Genomic DNA, 23747 nt, shown 5'->3' with positions numbered 1-23747 from the left:
AAGATTTAAAAGTGCCATTTTCGAGTTAGCAACAACAGAGAAGTCGGAATCTGTCCTGCAGCCCATAAATTGTTCAACGTTCAGCTCATATCTCATGTTGTTGAAGTTCAAGGGTTAATTTAATGAAGGTTAAATGTGTTGATCAAATATTTAATCTTGGATAAAAGCCCATAAAAAAAAATTATAGATGGGTTGTTAGTATGAGAAGAGAGATAAGAATGGCAGGAATTTAGGGAACATAGCCCGATGAGGAAGAGTTGTTCATCCCTCTCATTAGGGTTTCATTCCCAAAGGCTGTATATGTAATGCAACATGATAAAAGACTAGAAAGCCTTGGTCAGGAATTCTCAGCTATGAATATAAACACCTTAGAGAAGGATAAGGTCAAAGAAGATGATGAGAAGACATAGTCTGAAAAGGAAGATGAAGTGTTGTCGCAGCTAACCATCTACATTTTGGAACTTCAATAAGACCTTCATGTGAAAGCTGGCTAAGCGCAAAAAGTTTCAAAATTGGATGACCCATGAAGCTTCATTGGTGTTTAAAATGTAATTTAGCATTGCTAGTCTTAAAATGCTTTTGTTACTGTTTGCTTTGTTTTCCTAGTTAACATTTAAGGCTCACGATGTCAACTAGATTTTGCCTTTGTTGTAGAGTCTACCTTTTCTAAATAATAAGATCATGTATTTTCCAAATTGTTTCTTTCATTTATATTATTTCACTTGCATATTTATACTGAACACTTCTCGCTTTTAGGAAACCTGAAAACGAATCTTCCATAACACCACATACACCTTACACCAAGAATGAATGGTCAAACCATAACAAATATGTAGTAGCTATGGAAAAAGAAAAGGGGGTGGAAATAATATCAATGAATTCATAAAATTAATGGAGCAATGTGAATGGACCTGGAATCCCGCTATGGAAGAACTTGAAACCATAAATATAGGTGATGATCAATTTAAGAATGAATTAAAAATAGGAGCCTCGATTACTCCTGAAGATATAGCAGAAAAGTTGTTTTTGTTGATTCTACGAGGATATGTCTGGTTTGGATATGAATATTGTAGTACACAGAATATCGCTGGTAGAAGGATGCAAACCGGTCCAACAAAAGTTGAGAAGACCTTATCCTAACATCCTGATCAAAGTCAAAATAGAGATTGAAAAAAAATAGGATGTTGGTTTCTTAGAAATAGTTAAATACCCACAATGAAAATCTAATATAGTTGTCGTATCAAAGGATAAGGGGAATATCAAAGTTTGTATGGATTTTAGGGATTTGAACAAGGCTAGCCTTAAAGATGACTTTTCTTTACCACATATAGATGTTTTGGTCGACAATGTTGCATACAGTTCCACGTATTCCTTCATGGATGGCTTCTTAGGTACAACTAGATAAAAATAGCTTCAAAAGATAATGAAAAAACAATTTTTGTCACGCCTTGGAGGATAATCTGCTACAAGGTGATGCCATTCGGGCTGAAGAATGTAGAGGGCCATGATGACTTTATTTCATGATATGATGCACAAGAAAATCAAGGTGTATGTAAATGATATGATTGTCAAGTCTAAGAAAAGAGAGAGTCATGTCCAGATTTTAAAGAAGTTGTTTGAGAGATTAAGGAAGTATAAATTGAGGTTTAACCCTACAAAATGTTCATTTAGAGTTAAGTCCAAGAAATTGCTAGGATTCATGGTGAGTGACAGAAAGGTAGAAGTGAATCCTAATAAAGTGAAGGTCATTCAATGTCATCTCCTAAAACAAAGAAGGAAGTGAGAGGATTCTTAGGGAGGTTGAACTATATTGCTTGGTTCATATCCTAGCTAACAATAACATGTGAGCCTATCTTCTGGCTATTGAAAAAACATAATCCTAGAAATTGGATTAAGGAGTGTGAAGAAGCCTTCAATAAAATCAAGCAATACTTACAAAACTTGCATCTACTTATTCCTCTAGTATCAGAAAGACCTTTGATACTATATCTGACATTGACTGAAACAACTATGAGATATATATTAGGCCACCATGATGAAACCAGAAAGGAAAAAAAGTCATTTATTACCTAAGTAAGAACACGTAATGTAAATCTAGCTACACGGTGATAAAAAAGTTATGTTATGTGCTGATATGGGTGGTAAAAAGATTATGACATTATATGGTGTATCATACTACGTATTGATTTCAAAGGTATACCCTTGAGATATATCTTTGACAAGCCTTATCTATCAAGTTGAATTGCAAGATGACAAGTTCTGTTAGCATAATATGACATAGTGCATATGGTTAGAAAGGTTGTAAAAGGAAGTGCAATTACTAACCATCTGGCTGACAAATGCTATTGAAGATTATGAGCTATTGGGTTTGGATTTTCCTAATGAAAACATATTGCTAATTGAGAAAGAAGAAAAAAAAGACAGATTGTTGGACCATATATTTCAATGAGGTAATAAATGTATATAAAAATAGAGTTGACGCAGTAATAATCTCTCATGATAAGAAGCAGTACCTAGTTTCCGTTAAACTACAATTTAAATGCACTAATAATATAGCTGAGTGTGAGACTTGCATCCTTGGTTTAAAATCTACATTGGAGCTTAAAATCAGAAAGATAGATGTATATGATGATTCAATGCTGATTATCTATCAAGTGAAAGGGAAATGGCAAACCAAGAAAGAAAAGCTAAGACCCTATGAAAAATGTCAATCCAAACTAGTAGACGAGTTTGAAAAGATAGAGTTCACCCATCTAAGAAGAAAAGGGAATCATTTTGGTTATACTTTGGCCACACTAACTGCCATGACTAAAATTGAATTTTGATATAAGGTACAACCGGTACACATTGATATCAGAAATTTCCCAACTCACTATTGCTTAGTTGAAGAAGAGATAGATGGAAACCCTTAGTACTACGATATCAAGAATTTTGTGCAGAATCAGGAATATCTTGTGGGAGCCTCCAAGGTCGATAGGAAAACCTTAAGAAGATTGGCTATGAATTTCTACTTAGACAGATAAGTCTTGTATTAAAAATCATTCAATAGAGCTTTACTAAGGTGATTGAATGAGGTTGACACGAGAAATGCATTGCAAGAAGTCCATGAAAGGATTTGCTCAACTCATGCTAGTAGGCATATGATGGCAGAGAAAATATAAAAGGGCTGGTTATTTCTGGATGGTATTAGAAAGAGACTACATCAACTATGTCAAGAAATGTCATAAGTTCCATGTGTATAGTGATAAGATCAAAATACCTCCGACTCTATTTAATTTAACATCTCCATGGAGATTTGCAATGTGGAGAATTGATGTGATTGGGTTTGTTAACCCAAAAGCCAGTAATGGGTATAGATTCATCCTCATGGCTATTGACCACTTCACAAAATAGATAGAAGCCAATTTATATGGTTATGTAACACAAAAAGCGATGAAAAAGCTTATAGAAAAGGACTTGATCTACCGATATGGTCCACTTAGTGATTGACAATGCTCATAACTTCAATGATAAGATAATAGTAGAGCTTTGTGCTAAGTGGAAAATTGAGCATTTTAATTCCTAATCGTACAGGCCAAAGATGAACGGCGCTGCATAAGCTACCAATAATAATGGTAAGAAGATTATTCAGAAAATGGTAATTACTTACAAATATTAGCATAAGATGTTGTAATTTGCTCACCACACATATCGCACTGCAATTAGAAGTTCATTAAGAGCTAACCCATATTCTTTGTTATATGGAATAAAGACGGTGATGCCTTTAGAAGTAGAAATCCCCTCGTTAAGAGTATTGATAAATTCTGAGCTAAAAAAAGCTGAATGGGCCAAAATGAGATATAAATAGCTAAACCTGATCAGTGAGAAGAGGATAGTTATGATTTGTCATCACCAACTTTACTAGAAAAGGATGGCCAAAGCATATGATAAGAAGGTTAGACCTTTAATGTAGTGAAGAAGGTTTTCTCATGAGGTGTTTTAACGTTGTCTAAAATGGATGGAGAAGATCTGGTTAGACCTGTGAATTATGATTCTGTTAAAAGATATTATATATAATTTGTTCATTTCCTCTCAAATCAATAAAAGTAAAGTTTGGCCATGAATTCTTCGTGTAAAGAACCTTTTTTTTGTTTTTTTTAATTGCATGATCTCGCAACATTTGAAATCCTTTTCATAAAATAAAGATCTTGAAAGAACTGGCTTTATGCATAAGTATAAGAAATGGATCATAAAAATGCTCAAGATAAGTTTTTAAGAAATTCTTGATTAAGAGGTGACCAAACCAAAGCCAACAATGAGATAAAACCATATCTCTATATAACATTTTGAATTGTATGGATAAATGGTTGGTAGTCACTCTATAATCACCCACAAGTTTACAATACTAGTGATGTATGTTTGAAATAAGGAAAGATCATCTTTCTTATCCCTTCACTTTCTAAAAATATATCCCATGTTGTCTCCATTTGAACCTAGATAAGTTTTGTTTTCACAAAAACCCTGACTAGGATCACACCTCACACCGAGGGGAAAAAATGGGAGCAAACTGCTGAAATGCATACATAGATCTATGAAAGTCAGAACCTAACACTAGAGGGCATCATCATAAAAAGGGACGACAAGAAAGAGGAAACAAAAAATACATAAAAAGAAAAGGAAGGAAATAAAGAAGTAAAGGAAAGGGAAAAAAAGGGAAATGATTGTTTGATGACACTCTAAGATCGAGGCAATGATCCCGAAGTAAGTCTCTTCGTTAAGAAAGGGAGTATATCCAAACGAAGTCCATAAGATGATTTCACAATGAAAAAGAGGTTGAAGAAAAGTGATCCAAAGTCTTTAAGCCCTCAAAAACCTTTTGAGCCTAAAAAATATCCATTTCTTTCATAGCCCATAATTATAACCTACATTACGTGTCTTTAGAAGTCCTTTCTAATCAAGCGCACACAACCTGGGTTTATAAATGTTGATCTTACTATTCACACGAAGGGATAAATAAGTAGCCACCTACTTTTATCCATGCAAGAAAAACATAAATTCTAGCATGAGGCAAACCTTTTATTCTACACAGATTTCTTCAAGTAAATACTTGAAACATTTTTTAAAAAAATTGAAGCAGAAGGTCAACTTTGGTAAAAGCCTGACCTAAAGACGACCCACATTCTAAAATCTGATAAAACCCTCAGGGAATTGCTTAAAGAACTTTTTTGATACATACAATGAAAATCTTAGTTCTTATGAATAGGACTACGTCTTTAAAATATTTTCTTATTGAAAAAGATTTTTGTGCTAAAACAAAACCAAAAAGCCTTTAAAATAAAAAGGCAAAATTAAAGAATTGACAAAAGCATTATAAAAAGCAATGTCAAAACATATATTTAGTGGAGTAAGAAAGGGGCCCATAAGAAACAAAAGTCGGAGACTTCTTCCGAAGAATGTGATGGGTAAAAAAGGTAGCACAAGAAACGGATCCGACTCAAGCATACAATTTTTAACATATGAACGAGCTCACACCAGAAAAGGAGTTTATAGGAAACCAAAGAAAGAGTGGGACCTATGTTTCCAAACTAGGTAAGAATGCGAATTTAACCCCCAAACATTGCACAAGTTTTATTTTACATAAAAATTATTGAAATCGAACTTACACGAGTCAAAAGACTGAAAAAAAGAGAGTCTTTGGAAAGCTCTAGTTCAAGAGGATCGTTGAGATTCAGGGTTTTAGTTCATCTGAGCTAAAAAAGAAGGCAAAAATTTTGGTTATGGTTAAAGAGGATCGCTAGATTAAGATCTCAGGTTGACCGAGTTATTGGTTTTGGTTAAAAAAATTGCCAAATTGAGATTTCAGGTTAGCCGAGCAGTTTTTCAGTTTTTGGTTCCGGTTAAAGGGAATCACTAGATTGAGATCTTAGGTTGACCTAACTAAAGACAAAGACCAAGATTATGGTTAAAAGTGGTATCTAGATTAAGATTTCAGGTTAATCAAGCTAAAGGCAACATTTTGATTCTAGTTAAAAGGAATTGCTGGATTGATATTTCTGGTTGATCGAGCTAAAAAGAAAGACCAAGGTTATAGTTAAAAGGGGTCTCTAGATTAAGATTTCAGGTTAACCGAGTTGAAGGCAACATTTTAGTTCTGGTTAAAGGGAATTGACAGATTGAGATTTCAGATTGACTGAGCTAAAAATAAAGACCAGGGTTCTTAGTAAAAGGGGTCTCTAGATTGAGATTTGAGGTTAACCGAGTTGAAGACAACATATTGGTTTTGGTTAAGGGAATCGTTGGATTAGAATTTCAGGTTCATCGAGATGAAGACCAAGGTTTTTGTTAAAAAGGGTCTCTATATTGGGATTTCAGGTTAACTGAGTTAAATGTAACATTTTAGTTCTGGTTAAAGGAAATTACCAAATTAGGATTTCATGTTGACTGAGCTAAAGACAAAGACCAAGGTTTTGGTTTTAGTTAAAGGAAATTGCCAAATTAGGTTTTCAAGTTGACTGAGCTAAAGACAAAGACCAAGGTTCTAGTTAAATGAGGTCTCTAGATTGATATTTTGGGTTAACTAAGTTGAAGGCAATATTTTGGTTCTAGTTAAAGGGAATCGCCAGATTGGGATTTCAGGTTGATCGAGCTGAAGATAAAGACCAAAATTCTGGTTAAAGAGGGTTTCTAAATTGAGATTTTAGGTTAACCGAGCTAAAGGCAACATTTTGGTTCTCGTTAAAGGGAATCACTGGATTAGGATTTCAAGTTGGTCGAGCTTTACATAGTTTGATCATAATTCTGGTTAGAGGGGATTGTTATGAAAACAGAGTTTCAGGTCAACCGAACTAGAAGCTTTGAGATGATTAGTTTTGGAAGAACATTTTGTTAGTCTTTAAAAACTTACTACACAAAGTACTTAACAAGTCTTTCCTCCGTAAGTATTGTAAAGAGAAGGCATTTATTGTTATTTATTTTTGGAGCCCCACATAAACAAAAAGAATTTAAAAAAAAAAGGAAAAAAAAACAAAAAAAATCAAAATATGTTGGAAGAAAGTAAAAAAAACAACATATCAATTGAGAAGAACACACCAAAATATATAAAACTGGTTGAGGAGGATCAAAATATATAAAATTTGAAAATTTGACACCATATTTTGAACCAATAAAGACTCTATTAGAAAAGAAAATTCAATTTTAAGGAGGAAAATTCTAAATTATATGTTTAAGAACTCAATTAGAATTTTTCAAGGTTTAATTAAATTTATTGAGAGCTTAATTGCAAGGAAAATTGATTATCGAAGTCAATTTAGGCTTTAATTGGAAGAAATTAAAGTGTAGCGGTCGAATTACAAATTTTAAGAGTTAATTTGTTTAAATTAGAGGCTTAAATGCATAAATATTATAGTTCGATGGGCGATTAGGGACTTGATTGAAGAAATCCAAAACCAATAACCAGCATGTAAGAAGTGTGAGACTTCAAGGTTTGAAATTGTTGAAATTAGTGGCCAAATTGAAAGAAATAAAATTTTGATGGTCAATTAGGGGTCCAATTAAACAAGTCAAAAATCAAGGATCAAATTGTAAAGGACGCTCGAATTCAGGGCTGGTAATTGAGTTTGGTAGGGTGAAATTGCATGAAATTAGGAGTTCAAAAGGAACTTATAGGTGAAATTAATAGAAATTGGAAGAATATGGATTAAATTGAAGTTTGTCAAATCCCAAATTAAAAACCCTAATTTGTAGGGTTTAGCTTAGGCGACATTGTTCGACTACTGTGCATCTTCTTTTTCGACAGTTTTGGCTGATCTAGTATGCACTTTTAAGTGAATGAAAATGTCATTTTTTTACCACTTCTAAGGTTGTAACCACCATTATTCATTAAGAAACACCCATTTTACAACTATATTCCCATGAAATCAAACATTTACATTCCATTTTCTCCAATGATCTCAACAACATCTTATCTACAATTAGTCATTATTGCATTTTCAGATTCTATACCGATCAGGTTAGCACTTTCAAACGAATAGATGTAGAGCTACATACCTCCAAATTGAGCAAAATTGGATCCAACATAAAGGTATACACCCTATTTACTATGATTAGGTGGTCTCAAGCAACGTCGATTTCAGAGTTGCTCCAACAAAGCCATAAAGTGGCCAACCCGGTTAGCCTTAACTAAGACACCCATTTGCACAAAACCACCCAGCTCTTTTGTGTGTTCACACTTAAAAAATTCTTAGAGGGTTCTTATCAAGGGTTTAAAAACCTTCTCTCAAGATCAAAAGGTCAAAAACATTTCACCTTGACCTCCAAGTTTGTTACAAAACAACCTAAATCCAAAACTATTGATCTTGTGGTAAAACCAGCCTAGTTTTTGTTTGTTAGAACCCTAATAAACTCATCTAGAAGCTCTTAAATCATCCTATAAAAGGAGGAATCATGAGCTCTTGGAGAGGAAGAAATGAAGGAAAAGCAAGGGGAAAACAATTTTGATTGAGGTTTAAGTAATCCAATCAAGTTCATGATATCAAGGATTCAATTTGTTTTTGCTAGGTTTGGAGATAAGAAAAAAGGAATGCAGAATTGGAAATCTCTTCTTATTTGAAGATTTCAAGCTTGGAAGGTATATCCTTGCAAACCTTGAAAATAGAGTCGATAAGGCCTATTGGATTAATTTTTATTGTTTAAATGCAATGTTTTGAATGTGTTAGCATGTTGATGATTTCCTTAATACGTTATGTTTACATTTTAGTTTGATTTGAAATTTGTCAAATGTGGCAGCAAGGTTATGATGTTTTTCTGGTTTAGTTAATGCATGTTTTTGGATTTTCAAGTGTTATTTGGTTCTTGTTGAAGGTTTAGTGATTAGTACTTAAAAGTGCATTTTTATCAAGGTTTTATATCATCATTTTGCACTTAAAGTATCAATAACTCCTTAACTAAAGCATGTTTTATAATAACATATCTAATTATATAAGATACCTTTAATTTATGGTAAATGTTCATCTTAAATGCAGGCCTATCATATAAATGAAAGAATTGATTGATGAGTTGAAGTACTGAAATTGAAAGGACAAAGAGATGGCCAAACTTAGAAAAGAGATGCTGGTGCAGTCCAAACTGGAACACTGTTCGGTAATTGGGTCATATCTGGAGCTGTAGATCTTGGATTTAGGTCCATTTTATATGGATGGAAAGATAAGACATAGGCCTACAACTTTCATGTGGAGCCCAAGATTTAAAAAGGCCGTTTTCAAGTCCAAATTATAGCAACAACGAAGAAGTCCGAATCTGTCCTGCAGCCCAGACACTGTTCAGTGTTCAGCCTATATCTCGAGTTCTAGAAGTCCAAATGATCTCAAATGTTTACCCTGGAAAGATGAGACAATTTCCTAGAACTTTCATGATTCAAGTTTGTTCAAATTATGACGTCATCAATGACGTTTTTGGCAGACAAGAAGATAAGAATTGTCACCAAGTCAAGATGTGGCCACCCACTCATCAATTAGTCAACAAATCAATAGTTCCGAATTTTGGCCTATAAAAGGAGGAATTTGCCATGTATTTAGGCATCTTGGTTTCCAGATCAAGATCATGCTCTTGCTTTCTCTCTTTGTATTTTGTAATGCTTAAGTTTTGCTTATATTAATCTCTTGCTTATGCTTTTCTTTTCCTTTCCTTGTTTATTTATGTTTCTTTCTTTCATTATGTTTAGTTAAGTTAATTGTGTCAAGGTGAAAAGGGTACACTAATGGTGTAAGAATAAGTATAATATAAACTTAACATGGACCTTAACGTTGGATACTAACATGCTTTATATTTGTTATCTTGTTCACTTTTAATACTTTGCTTGTTAAATGGTTAATCTAGATTTATGTTGTATAACACTTGGTACAACAAATACTTGGCACTTTCATAGCCCATACTGTATGGTATAACCGACACCTGAGCTATGAAAGGAACTTGATTTGTTGTTAACATAAGTTATAATCATGAATGCCTGACAACATTTACAAGTATTAGCATTATTCGAATAAGATAGCTAATGTAATCATGTTAACAATTTATAATCTGATTGGAACCTCCTTTGTGTGTGGTTTCCAATTGAATAATAAGAGTTTATATTATACTTGTTTGAAATACCATTAGTGGATCCTCTAACCTTGACATTTGTTGTTATCATTGTTTAATCCTTACGTTAATCTTTCATCTCAAAGTTCTCATCAATTTCTTCCTCTTCTTCTTCACTATTATTATTATCACTATTGTTGTTGTTGTTGTTATATTATTGTTGCTTATAATTTATACAAGTAACCTCCCTGTGGTTCGACCCCGGTCTTGCCGGGTTATTTATTACTTCGACACTCCTGCACTTGGGAGAAGACATCAATCTTTTGGTCGTGTCAAGTTTTTGGCGCCGTTGCCGGGGAGGTAAATCATTGTACAAATTATAGTATTTATTTTATTTTCTCTTTTCTCTTTTCTCTTTTCTCTTTTCTTGTATCTAACTTTGTTTCTTCTGTTTTGTTTCTCTTTCTTTTGTTTTCTTCTTCCTTTTATTCTCTTCTTACACGTGCATGAGAGTGTGGTCACGTACATTAAGTGGTAGACTTTGTAGGGTATCCTCATCATTTTCAGAAAATATGGCTGAAGAAGATAACCAATCGCTTCATAATGAGAATAATGAGAATATTCGGGTTAGAACTCTTAGAGATCACATGAATCCCACAAGAACAAGTGCACCCTCATGCATAGTTTTTCCTCCTGATGCATCTCATTTTAATTTTAAGACAGGCATTATTCAACTTTTACCATCTTTTCATGGCTTAGATTTAGAAAATCCATACTTGCATTTAAGGGAATTTGAGGAGGTTTGCAACACGTATAATGACTCAAATTGTAGCATGAACACCATTAGATTGAAGCTTTTTCCTTTTTCATTAAAAGATAAAGCTAAAACATGGCTACAAAATTTGAGACCTGGATCCATTCGTGCTTGGGATGATATGCAACAACAATTTTTAAAGAAGTTTTTTCCATCCCACAGAACAAACTCTTTCAAAAGACAAATCATTACTTTCTCTCAAAAACCAGGAGAAACATTTTATCAATGTTGGGATAGGTATCGAGACTTACTTAATACTTGCCCCCATCATGGTTTTGAAACATGGAGATTAGTTTCACATTTTTATGAAGGGTTAACTCCTAGAGATAGGCAAATGGTTGAATTAATGTGCAATGGAACTTTTGAGGATAAAGACCCTAATGAAGCAATGGAATACCTAGACTTGCTAGCTGAAAATGCGCAAAATTGGGACACCACAGGTACTTATGAGGCACCAAGTAAAACCCAACCTCATACATCTAGTGGAGGTATGTACAACCTTAGGGAAGATCATGACCTCCAAGCCAAGTTTGCATCTTTAGCTAGAAAGGTTGAGGCACTAGAATTAAAAAAGAGTGGTCAATTAAAATCTGTTCAAGACATTGCATGTCAAATCTGTGAAACCAACGAACATTCAACCAATGATTGTCCAACCTTGCCTTCTTTTAAAGAATGTCTCCATGAACAAGCCCATGCATTAAACAATTTTCAAAAGCCCAATCATAACCCATATTCGCAAACATATAACCCTGGTTGGAGAAATCATCCAAATTTCAGTTGGAAGAGTGAGAACAGTAATGCTCAAACTTCACAGCCATCGTTTCCAGCACATCATAATTTCCAAAATTCTCATGGATATGCACCTCCTTATGCTCCCCCTCCTAGAAGAAATCTTGAGGAAACATTGCATGCATTTATGGAAAAGCAAGAGGCAATTAACACTCAACTTGCTCAAAGCATGACAGATTTTAAACATACTCTTGCAAAATTGACATCTGCTCTCAGTTTCCAAGAGAAAGGTAAGTTTCCATCTCAACCACAACAAAATCCCAAGGGGCAATACAATGCGAATGCAAGTAGTTCGGGAAGCCAACACATGGATCACGTAAAATCAGTCATCACTCTTCGCAGTGGTAAGGTTATTGAAAAACCCATTCTTGAACATTGTGAGAATGATGATGAATCAATCTCTGAGGGTAAGGAAGGGGTTGAATCTGATCATTGCAAAGAAAAGACTGATTCTCCGCCAGCACTTCCATTTCCTCATGCCATGACCAAACAAAGGAAAGTCAATCACAACTCTGAAATCTTTGAAACTTTCAAACAGGTAAGGATCAATATACCTTTGTTGGATGCTATTAAACAGGTTCCTTCTTATGCTAAATTTTTGAAAGATCTGTGCACTGTGAAGAGAAAACTGAATGTGAAAAAGAAAGCCTTCTTAGCCGAACAAGTAAGTGCCATTCTTCAGAACAATAATGCATTGAAATATAAAGACCCTGGTTGTCCTACAATTTCATGCTTTATTGGAGAACATAAAATTGAAAGAGCTTTACTTGATCTTGGAGCTAGTGTGAATTTACTTCCATATTCAGTTTTTCAAAGTCTCAATCTAGGTGAGTTAAAACCAACTTCTGTGACTCTTTTACTTGCCGATAGATCTGTAAAAGTGCCTAGAGGAATAGTTGAAGATGTGTTAGTACAAGTCGATAAATTCATTTATCCTGTGGATTTTATTGTCTTGGACACACAACCTGTTGAAGCATGCAATTCATTTCCTGTTATTTTAGGGCGTCCATTTCTTGCAACTTCTAATGCATTGATTAATTGTAGGAATGGACTGATGAAGCTATCATTTGGGAACATGACATTGGAGATGAATATTTTCAACATTTGCAAGCAACCTGGAGATGATAATGATTTACAAGAAGTAGATTTTATTGAAGAATTGGTCTATGATCAATTTGAATCTACTTTGAGTAATACTGAGTTTGATGAATTTGAAGATTTACAAATGACTTATTCTCAGGAAGAAATCACGGATGAAAAAGGCATTAAAAATATTGATGCGAATCTTTTGTCAAGAGTGACAACAGATTCGATATCTGACATCACACCAACCGATGATTACTTTCCTAACAAATCCTTACTTTCTCTTAGTCCAATGCCTTGGTTTGCTAAAAATATCAATTTCCTTACCTCAGGAGATTTGCCAACTCATTGGAGTACCGAAGACAAAGGTAAGTTTTTGAACGAAGTGAAGAAATTTTATTGGGATGACCCGAACTTATTCAAACATTGTCCTAATCAAATATTTCAAAGATGCATTGCGGACAATGAGGTAAGTAGTGTCATTAAATTTTGTCATTCTGAAGCATGTGGGAGTCATTTCTCGTCAACAAAGACCATTGCGAAAATCTTTCAAAATGGATTTTATTGGCCCACCATGTTCAAAGACACACATGCATTCTGCAAAGCTTGTGAAAATTATCAAAAGTCAGGATTTATTTCAAAACATAAGGAATCTTTAGATAATCTTCTATTGACTTTGAAGACATATCCTGGTGGAGATGTGCATTGTGCATTTCAAGACTTATGACCCCATTTTCATAAAGAACGTGATCGACTTAGTCTTGGGAATCTGACTGTAAAAGACCCTGTTTGCCAGCTTTTAAGAAAACTGGATGGGAAGCCTATCCCCGACCCATAGAGGGCGTTTAAGCCGTTCTTGGACGTAAAACCAAGGGAAGATGTGAGCCACAATCACAACTACGATTTGAGTTTGAGTATGTAAAAATTTATGTCTTTCAGTTTTATTAATAGCATAATTTTTTTTTTCTGTTTTGTTATCTCTTATATTTGTTTAAGTGTGTTTCAGGATAGTCAGTGTTCGTTGTTTCAGGTGATGTCTTCTATACTCTATCTTTCTACCTTAGGACATTGAGGACAATGTCTCGTTTTGGTTGGGGGGAGAGGGTAGTAGTATTTTTTTTAAAAAAAAAAAAAAAACTAACCAACTAACTGTTTTTGTTTTAAAAACCATTTGGCAAAACTGTTATGACTAGGATGGCAGAGTAAGGGGGAATGACTCTTGAGACGCATCTTAGTAAACATTTTCTAATGGTTATTTGCAATATTCATAACAAGGCCTATTAGAATACTTCTTGAAATATTCAGGTTTACAAACTCTCGCATTGTTATCACTTGGTTCTGCTCATATACTCATTTAACAAATATTCTTAAACCTTCATTTTCACACACACACTTTAACATATGATTGTGGGTTGCACATTGGATTATTACATTATTTATGTTCTTTTGTTAAAGGTAACAACTAAGGGATAGGGATAGTTTATAATTTGCAAAAAAAAAAAAGAAAAAAAAAAGAAAAAAAAAAGAAAAAGAAAAAATGATGATAATAAAAACGTAGATAAGTTTGGTTTCGTAGCCTCCCTAACCTAAGCAATTAAGCCCGAAGGGGTGTTTTAACACCTAATACCCTAAAGTCAACTGACTTGGGAGCTATTGACCCAAAGCTTGTTACATGGGTTAAGGAGAAAAGCTTAAGGGAATCAAACATTGCACTATCTACGTATCAGTATCTGCAACCCGAGTTACTACGCTCGTAGGGGTGTCTCAACACCTAATGCCCTAAGATCAACTGGTCTGGGAGTCATTAGCCGAAAGCTCGTTACATGGGTTAAAGATGCATTGTGTTTTATGTTATATGTATAGATATATAAAAAAAAAGAGTAAAATAAAATAAAACAATCCCAACCCAAGGAAGTTAACCTTAAACATTAGAACAAAATATTGTTTTCTTCCAATAAAAGCCCCATCATCTATGTTTCATACATTGAGCACATAACAAGGAAGGTTTATTAATATTTTGTTTAAGAGATATTGAGCAGATATACAAAATTTAATGAGAGTTTGTTTATCTGAATAGATTAATGGAAGTTGAATGATGAATGCCTTGCTTTGTGGAATTTGCAAATTGTTTTTCTATTTTAACGCCTTAATCACTAGGAAATAGTAATAAGCTGGTTGGGGGGTGTGATTAGTACTTAAAAGTGCATTTTTATCAAGGTTTTATATCATCATTTTGCACTTAAAGTATCAATAACTCCTTAACTAAAGCATGTTTTATAATAACATATCTAATTATATAAGATACCTTTAATTTATGGTAAATGTTCATCTTAAATGCAGGCCTATCACATAAATGAAAGAATTGATTGATGAGTTGAAGTACTGAAATTGAAAGGATAAAGAGATGGCAAAACTTAGAAAAGAGATGCTGGTGCAGTCCAAACTGGAACACTGTTCGGTAATTGGGTCATATCTGGAGCTGTAGATCTTGGATTTAGGTCCATTTTATATGGATGGAAAGATAAGACATAGGCCTACAACTTTCATGTGGAGCCCAAGATTTAAAAAGGCCGTTTTCAAGTCCAAATTGTAGCAACAACGAAGAAGTCCGAATCTGTCCTGCAGCCCAGACACTGTTCAGTGTTCAGCCTATATCTCGAGTTCTAGAAGTCCAAATGATCTCAAATGTTTACCCTGGAAAGATGAGACAATTTCCTAGAACTTTCATGATTCAAGTTTGTTCAAATTATAACGTCATCAATGACGTTTTTGGCAGACAAGAAGATAAGAATTGTCACCAAGTCAAGATGTGGCCACCCACTCATCAATTAGTCAACAAATCAATAGTTCCGAATTTTGGCCTATAAAAGGAGGCATTTGCCATGTATTTAGGCATCTTGGTTTCCAGATCAAGATCATGCTCTTGCTTTCTCTCTTTGTATTTTGTAATGCTTAAGTTTTGCTTATATTAATCTCTTGCTTATGCTTTTCTTTTCCTTTCCTTGTTTATTTATGTTTCTTTCTTTCATTATGTTTAGTTAAGTTAATTGTGTCAAGGTGAAAAGGGTACACTAATGGTGTAAGAATAAGTATAATATAAACTTAACATGGACCTTAACGTTGGATACTAACATGCTTTATATTTGTTATCTTGTTCACTTTTAATACTTTGCTTGTTAAATGGTTAATCTAGATTTATGTTGTATAACACTTGGTACAACAAATACTTGGCACTTTCATAGCCCATACTGTATGGTATAACCGACACCTGAGCTATGAAAGGAACTTGATTTGTTGTTAACATAAGTTATAATCATGAATGCCTGACAACATTTACAAGTATTAGCATTATTCGAATAAGATAGCTAATGTAATCATGTTAACAATTTATAATCTGATTGGAACCTCCTTTGTGTGTGGTTTCCAATTGAATAATAAGAGTTTATATTATACTTGTTTGAAATACCATTAGTGGATCCTCTAACCTTGACATTTGTTGTTATCATTGTTTAATCCTTACGTTAATCTTTCATCTCAAAGTTCTCATCAATTTCTTCCTCTTCTTCTTCACTATTATTATTATCACTATTGTTGTTGTTGTTGTTATATTATTGTTGCTTATAATTTATACAAGTAACCTCCTTGTGGTTCGACCCCGGTCTTGCCGGGTTATTTATTACTTCGACACTCCTGCACTTGGGAGAAGACATCAATCTTTTGGTCGTGTCATTTAGAAAGATATTTTGAATCCTAAATTGCCTGAATATGTAGGTTGCTTTTGGCAAATAAAATTTGATGCATTTTATGATGATTTGTTTTTTTTTTTTAGTCTTTTGATTCAAGTATGCTTGGTTTTGATAATGTGTCTTATTAGAGCTAAGAAAACTTGTTTTAGAGGTTAAAAATAGTTTGATTAAGCAATAATCTAGTATTCATTGTCATCAACAACACGTTTTAATTAGTTTTTAATCTTAGGATTTTGGTTTTGAACTGAAACCCATTTTCCCAAAATCATGATATTTGAGTGATCATCGAACCAAACTAACGCCTGATTCTTGATCCATATATGATTGCGAATAAAACTTTTTGTTTGAAATCCAGTCGGGTCATCCTATTCGAGTCAACCCAATCAGGTTAAAACTAGGTCAATCATTAGGCCCTGTTTGGTTTACAACATTTTTTTGTTAAGGTTTCTTTGTTTTCAAAGTGTGTTTTGCAAAAACACTTTAGCCTTCTTCTAGATAGTTTTATTTCAAGAAAATTTGGTTATTTTACCAAATATAGCTTTACAAAAATACAAAATAAATATAAAAATATAAAAATGGTAATAGTATATAAAAAATGTTTTTTCTTTATGTGTTACACACGGCCAAGTCTCTTCAAAATACAAAACTCATGTTTTGGCTTATTTATATATATACATGTTATGTTTTAGCATTTTTTACAAAATATATATTTGCATGTATTTTGGATTTAATAACTAGTTTATTGAATTCATGATAATTTAACCAATATTCCAATAACTCCTAAAATTTTAATTCATGAAATTAATGGTCAATATCATGTATAAATGTTGGACCTATAAGTAGGCTAATATTTAAATATCAAGAGTTGACCATAAAATTCTTAGAATTATTTTAGATATTCACCAATTTTAATTTGAAGTATTTTTTATCGCAATATATGAATTGTGGAAAATCATTTTCATAAGAATTCATTTGAGCACTCAAGCCCATAATAAATTCAAATAGATTTATTCATAAGAGTAAATCTTTTTCCTGAGCCATGACAGACTATCGATTAGAAACCCATCAAAACCTTTAAACCACATTTAGATCACATAATGCAGCTTACATTAGGAAGGTATGCAAGGGGTGGTAATACATTTTTTAACCACAATCAGTCTTTTACTCTTAAAATTCCTGATAAGATCAATATACTCGGGATTCCTAACAACCCTAAACTAAACAACCAGGTAGCGACTCCCTAACCCCTGACGCTACGCTTTCACGTGCGACAATCCTGATATTTGATTGGTGCTTAATTCTAGAATCGCTTATTTTTTTTTATCATATCATTAAGTTAAAGATAGTTAAAAAATAAAGTTGTTAAACTAGTGGAGTTCATGATCTGGATCGTAGGTTTGGCAAGTTAAGTTGTGAAGTCTGGTCGATAAAATTTGTCATCGTCTTAATATTAAAAAATTGTCATCTTGACAAAAAAATTTAAAGTCAAATCATACTTTTTACCGATCATTTGAGTTGTCTTTAGACCTACCAAGTTAATTGGATCACGTCAGAGCAACCTCTACACAAAACAATTTTAAACTCAAGTTAGGCAAGGAGTTGGGTTGAGAGATTTCAAAGTTGATATGTTGGGTTGAGGCTTTTTTTTCTTTTTTCTTTTTTTTTAATTCCATATTCCAATTTTTTTCTTACGATTGAGTTTATTTTGACTTTTGTTTTTTTTTTTCAATTTCATCCTTTAATATTATGTTACTTTTGAATTGGTGTATATAATTTGTTTCAATTTGTTTTCTATAATATTATCACAATCTTAAACAAATGTTTTCGTATTTGATTAATGCTCAATTTTATGAATGTTTATTTTTTGTTATCATAACATCAAGTAAAGCAGTTAAAAAAAGTTGTTAAACCCAGTGGAGGCCATGATCCAGGTTGTGGGTTTAGAGGGTTAAGTCACGAATCAATCCAATATATTATCATCTCAATATTAAAATAATAATAAAAAAGATGTTATCTTAATATTTTTTTTAAAAGCCAAACCATGTTTTTTATTGATCATCTGAGTTTCTTTTGAACCCACCAAGTTGACTTAGTCATGTTAAGACAATTCTCACATGGGTTAATTTTAAACCCGGGTTAGTTAAAAAATCAGGTTGACAGGTTTCAAGGTTGACCTGTTGAATTGAGTTTAATAATAATATCAAATAGCTCCATGTGGCTTGAAAAAAATTCTCACGATCAACTTTTTATATGATTCGCAGTGTAGCGTAGACCAGTAAACTATTTCGTATTATAACTAAACTATAAAATGATGATAAAGTTGAATTAATTTATTATTAAAATTGTAATATCAATATTTATCCTTGTGTTATAACTAAGTTATAGTGCTCATGGACATTTTACAGTAACATATTCAATATAGAAGAAGGAGGTGTTTTCTTGACTCCTAGTCAAGAATGAGAAAACTTTTTTCTATTCCATGAATTCAATTTTCCTTTCATCAAGGAAAAATCATCTTTTCCTCATCAATGCTTTGGTCACTTGATTTAATAGCCTTTTGTTAAATAAATTTTTTTTATATATATAAATATTGATAACTTTCAAATCGAGTATTAGAACAGAAAAATATGTTGGATAACAAATTATTGGTTTTAAGCCTTCTTTGGCGATGAATTAACAATTTAAAATGTTCTTCTTGTTTATTCTTGATAAACTGGTGTTTATATGTAAATATAGTAGGATATGTTTGAGAAGTAAGAAGCCCATTTGGTATTTCTTTCTCTATAAAGATTTTTCAATATAAAAACATAGAGACTAGGCTGATATTTGAATAGAAAAAAAGAATGAATTTGTTGGGCCCAAATGAATTGATTTATTCGTAAAGCGCATTGCTCTTTGAAAGATCTATTTTGTATTTAGTATTGCATGGTCTCACTTTACAAGAATTCGTACCATTTTCTTAAAACTAGTTTTATTTATCATAAATGATTTATTTGTTTAAAAATAACTAGGCCTAATAAAAAAATTCAAATTCATTGGGCCTTTAAATACAATAAAATAGAAAGCCCAGGGGACAAAAAGACTTATTTAAGTAAGGGAGGATAAGTAGGAAGGCTTTATTATAAAAATTAATTGATGCGGTACCACAGTAAGAAAATTACTAAAGCAAGGGACTTATGAGCATATTAACCCACTATCTTAATCTCTTGACACGTTTCAGTTGTAAAATTAGAAAAAGATGAAGGGCATAACTGTAAGGTTACGGAACTCTTTTCGAAGGGCAAATTGGGCAATTAAGGTAAAGAAAAGAAAATCTGAGAGCCCTTCATTCCCCTGGTTTTCATCTAGCTAATGGAAGCAGGGAGTGATGGGAATAGAGGCTTGTGGGGGTGGAAATGGGAGCATAAAAGGAGGAAACAGCAGAGTAAAGCATCGAGATCCTCTGAGTCAGCATCCGGGGGTGGCGGTTACCGGTTCCCTTTAAAGCAAGCTGTGACCGCAGGCTCCCTTGCTCTTACTGGTGACGCAGTGGCTCAAGTTACAGACCGGTGGAGAAAGAAGAAGCCATCCAAATCACTCTCCTTTCACGACGACGCTTCTCACAATTCCAACGACAGTTCGGTCAGGTTTTTTTTTCATGTTTTGGAATTTTGAAATGAAATAAATTTAACCACGTTGTTACGTGTGTTGTTTATTCATCCAGCAGTAAAAGTAATTAGTTTATTTTAAAGTGCGTTTTTGTGGAAGAAATATTTAAATAGTTTTTAATAGTTTTTTTTTAAAAAAAAAACATGATTATATATTATTTTTTATAGTTATCAAACCAATTCCTAAACTAAATTCAACTCTACACACGAGTTGAAGATTAGGTGGTTCAACCTGTGGATAGGTGGGATAGGTGAGTCTCGTGAGAGAGCTATATAATAATTTTTTAAGAAATATTCAAGGGAGATCAAAACTAGAATAACTTTTTTAGGGAGGACCAAAACTTAAATTTTTTATTTCTTGTAGTGGGCACACATAAAACATGTATATAATCTTAGAAAAATTTACATTTTTTTTGCCATGACGGGTCAACTCTTATCTCTTAAAACATATCATTTTAGGTGTGTTTTCTATGAAACAATATAGATTATAAACTAGATATTTTTTTTAAAAAAATGAAATTAATTTAGTTGGGTTTAATTGAGTTAATTCTTAACCTGGTTTAAAAACAAGCTCGAATCATGTTTCAAGTTAATGAGACACTGGATTAACTTTAATAATTATAATTTATTTAGATTAAATGTATTTTTACAAAAACACAAGTACCATAATATCAAACTAGTAGCAACTCTACAACTACTTTGATAAAGTCAAATGTTTCTAAGTCAATTACTTACTAAATGATTTGTTGAGTTGTTGGAGTTTGATTGGATCAATTTCTATTCGATTTAACATCAAAACTAACCTAAATGGGTTAACTGCTAAATTAAACTTAATAACACTACATGTAATCGGAGGAGCTATGGAGGTGAACATATGTGTCATAAGTTTTTTATCTGTTTGTCTTAAAATAAAGTTTGTTTTTGCAATTTAAAATGTTTTTTTTATGATTTTGATGTGCTAATGTAATTTTTTATTTAAATAAAATATTATTTTTATATATTTTACATTAAAAATTATTTTTATAAAAACACCATCCAGAAACACACAATAAGTCTTACCCATTTCTCTCATTTTCAGACCAGCAAACGAAGTGATTTATATTATTGGCAGTTTCTGCCAAGAACTTTTGCATTTTGCTTTGAATCACCAAACTATGTAATTTGTAAAAAGGAGAGCATGCAGATTTTATTTTTGTTTACTACAAAGAAAAGAAAAAACCGAAGTCGTGATACACATGTGCATAGAAAGAAGATAAACACTGGACGCCCATCCTTTAGTGGATGTTACCACCAATCTAGTCAGCAAAATAAAATTATTGCAAGACCTTATCCATTCTTTGTAGCTTGTCCTTGTAGTGATCACCCAGCTTGATAAGTGATAACCCAGCTGCGTCGACCCACCGCATCTGACATACAAACTACAATTGTCTGTCCACTAGGTAGTCGCAGGTAACCCTAATCTTCTTGCAAGTTTCATTCGATGATGGCGTGTATTCAATTTCTTCTTCTCTTTTGTTCTTTTATGTACATTTTCAATATCAACCCATCTTGTGCTCAAATTCCCAATTCACCAATTAGGTCTCTTGTTCTTCCTGTGACCAAAGATCCTGCAACCTTTCAATACTTGACCACAATTTATCATGGCACCTCTCGAGAACCCATCAGGGTTGTACTTGATCTGGGGTGTCCATCTCTTTGGCTTGATTGTTCCTCAGGACGCCTGTCTTCATCTAGGCGTCTGATTCCAAGCTGCTCAATCCAGTGCGCAGCAGCAAAGCCGAACAACATGAGTTGCGCCTTCTCTGCTGCTATGCCTACACGTAAACGTACCGCTTGTGGTCTCTCCACAGAGAACAGCGTCACACGGTCAGCAACAAGAGGTGAGCTTGTAGAAGACATCTTGACCGTCCAATCAGTTGACGGGTCAAAATCAGGTCAAGTCACTACAGTAGATCACTTTCTCTTCTCTTGCGCACCCAGATTTCTTTTAAATAGGCTAGCGAGGGGTGCCCAAGGAATGCTTGGCCTCGGTAAGTCGCGAATTGCTCTTCCATCACAGCTCGCTTCGAAATTTGGGCTCCAGAGAAAATTTGCAACCTGCCTATCATCTTCAGATGGTCTCATTTTATTCGGCCATGAGCCTGGTTACGACTCAATTTTTGGCACAGAAATTTCAAGGTCACTAATGTACACACCTCTAGTGACTAGCCCAGATGGCAGTGGCAGCTCACAAGATTATTCCATCAACGTGAAGTCCATCAAAATCAATGGCAAGCGATTGTCTCTAAGGCAAAAGGGTATTGGTGGAGGCACAACAATAAGCACAACTGTGCCCTACACCACTTTGGAGAGCTCAATATATAGCACCTTTATTGAAGCTTACAAGGAGGCTGCTACTAATAATTATTTCCTGAACATGACAGTTGTGGCACCTGTGGCACCATTTGGTCTCTGTTTTAGCTCAAAAGAAGTTCCTAGCAGCATGTTGTTGGGGCCAGTGGTTCCTGCCATTGATCTAGTTTTGCAAAGTGAGATGGTGAAGTGGAGGGTGCATGGTAGGAATGCGATGGTGCCGGTGCTTGATGAGGTTATGTGCCTAGGTTTCTTGGATGGTGGCTTCAAGTCCAAGACCAGTTCCTCAATTGTTATAGGAGGGTTTCAATTAGAGGATAATCTTTTAGAGTTCAATTTAGGTACTTCCATGTTAGGATTTAGTTCATCATTGTTGACTAGACATACATCTTGTTCTGATTATCATACTAGGATGATGCAATCTACAGTACTTAAAGATTCCTAGTGATTCCCCCGTCTTCAATTTTGGTGTCTCCTCTTGTAGTTACTTCAATCCATGGATTTTGCCTGTTACAGTCAATATCACTAATCTCAACTAAGCCTAAGTATAAAGAAGTCAAGTTTTGTTATTGAGATTTTTATGAAATAATGTTCTCTTATCTTATACAGACCAATACTCTATTGTTTATGGAGAATAAAGTACTTCTACACTACACTAAACAACTTGGAATCTCTATGAAGATGTGAAAAGTGAAAGTGATGCTTCTTCTTCTTTTTTTTTTTTTTAATTCAACCCCTCTTTTTTTCTCTCTCATCTACTTCATTTTTATTTTTAATTATATTCTTATTTTTATTCTTATTTTTTTTAACAATTATTCAGGTTGTCTTTGAACCGATTACATCAGGATAACTTTTACATAATTTAATTTTAAATCTAGACTAAGCAAAAATTCAAGTTAATGAAATTTTTTTTTTCTGTCAATTTCATCATTTTTTTTAATTTAATAATTAGATTTCTGTTACCGGTTGGGCAGGATATCTTTGAACCAGTTAAGTTAATTAGATCATATTAGAGAAATTCTTACACAATTTAATTTTAAATCTAATATGGATAAAATATTGATTGAAAATTGATTTTTTTTTTCTTGAGCTAGATGCTCTTTGCACTTTCTTTTTAATTGGAAATTATACTTTTTTAATAAGAATATTACACCTTTTCTTAATTATCAATTTGATTATCTTATATTTGAGATGTCAAGTCTTTCTATTTTTTATTATCAATGAAAAACTCTACCTTAAGAAAAAAATAAAAAATAAAAGAAA

At 33.3% G+C, this 23747-nt stretch overlaps 1 protein-coding gene across 1 annotated transcript; it reads left to right on the top strand.

The window, feature by feature from the left end:
• The first annotated feature begins 19794 nt into the window (after window positions 1–19794).
• On the top strand, window positions 19795–23088 carry LOC133704131 (probable aspartic proteinase GIP2). Its single transcript, XM_062128886.1, has one exon. The coding sequence runs from the start codon at window positions 21613–21615 to the stop codon at window positions 22927–22929; it is 1317 nt and encodes a 438-aa protein (XP_061984870.1). The 5' UTR covers window positions 19795–21612; the 3' UTR covers window positions 22930–23088.
• The last annotated feature ends 659 nt before the right edge of the window (window positions 23089–23747 follow it).

This window comes from Populus nigra, chromosome 10, assembly GCF_951802175.1.
Source record: "Populus nigra chromosome 10, ddPopNigr1.1, whole genome shotgun sequence".
Taxonomy (NCBI): Eukaryota; Viridiplantae; Streptophyta; class Magnoliopsida; order Malpighiales; family Salicaceae; genus Populus; species Populus nigra.
The sequence above is the reverse complement of the archived record's forward strand: the minus strand, read 5'-3'. Positions and strand labels throughout refer to the sequence as shown.

What these genes read in the sequence shown, in the direction of transcription:
- LOC133704131 (XM_062128886.1), top strand. Translation starts at nt 21,613, where the DNA reads ATGATGGCGTGTATTCAATTTCTTCTTCTCTTTTGTTCTTTTATGTAC.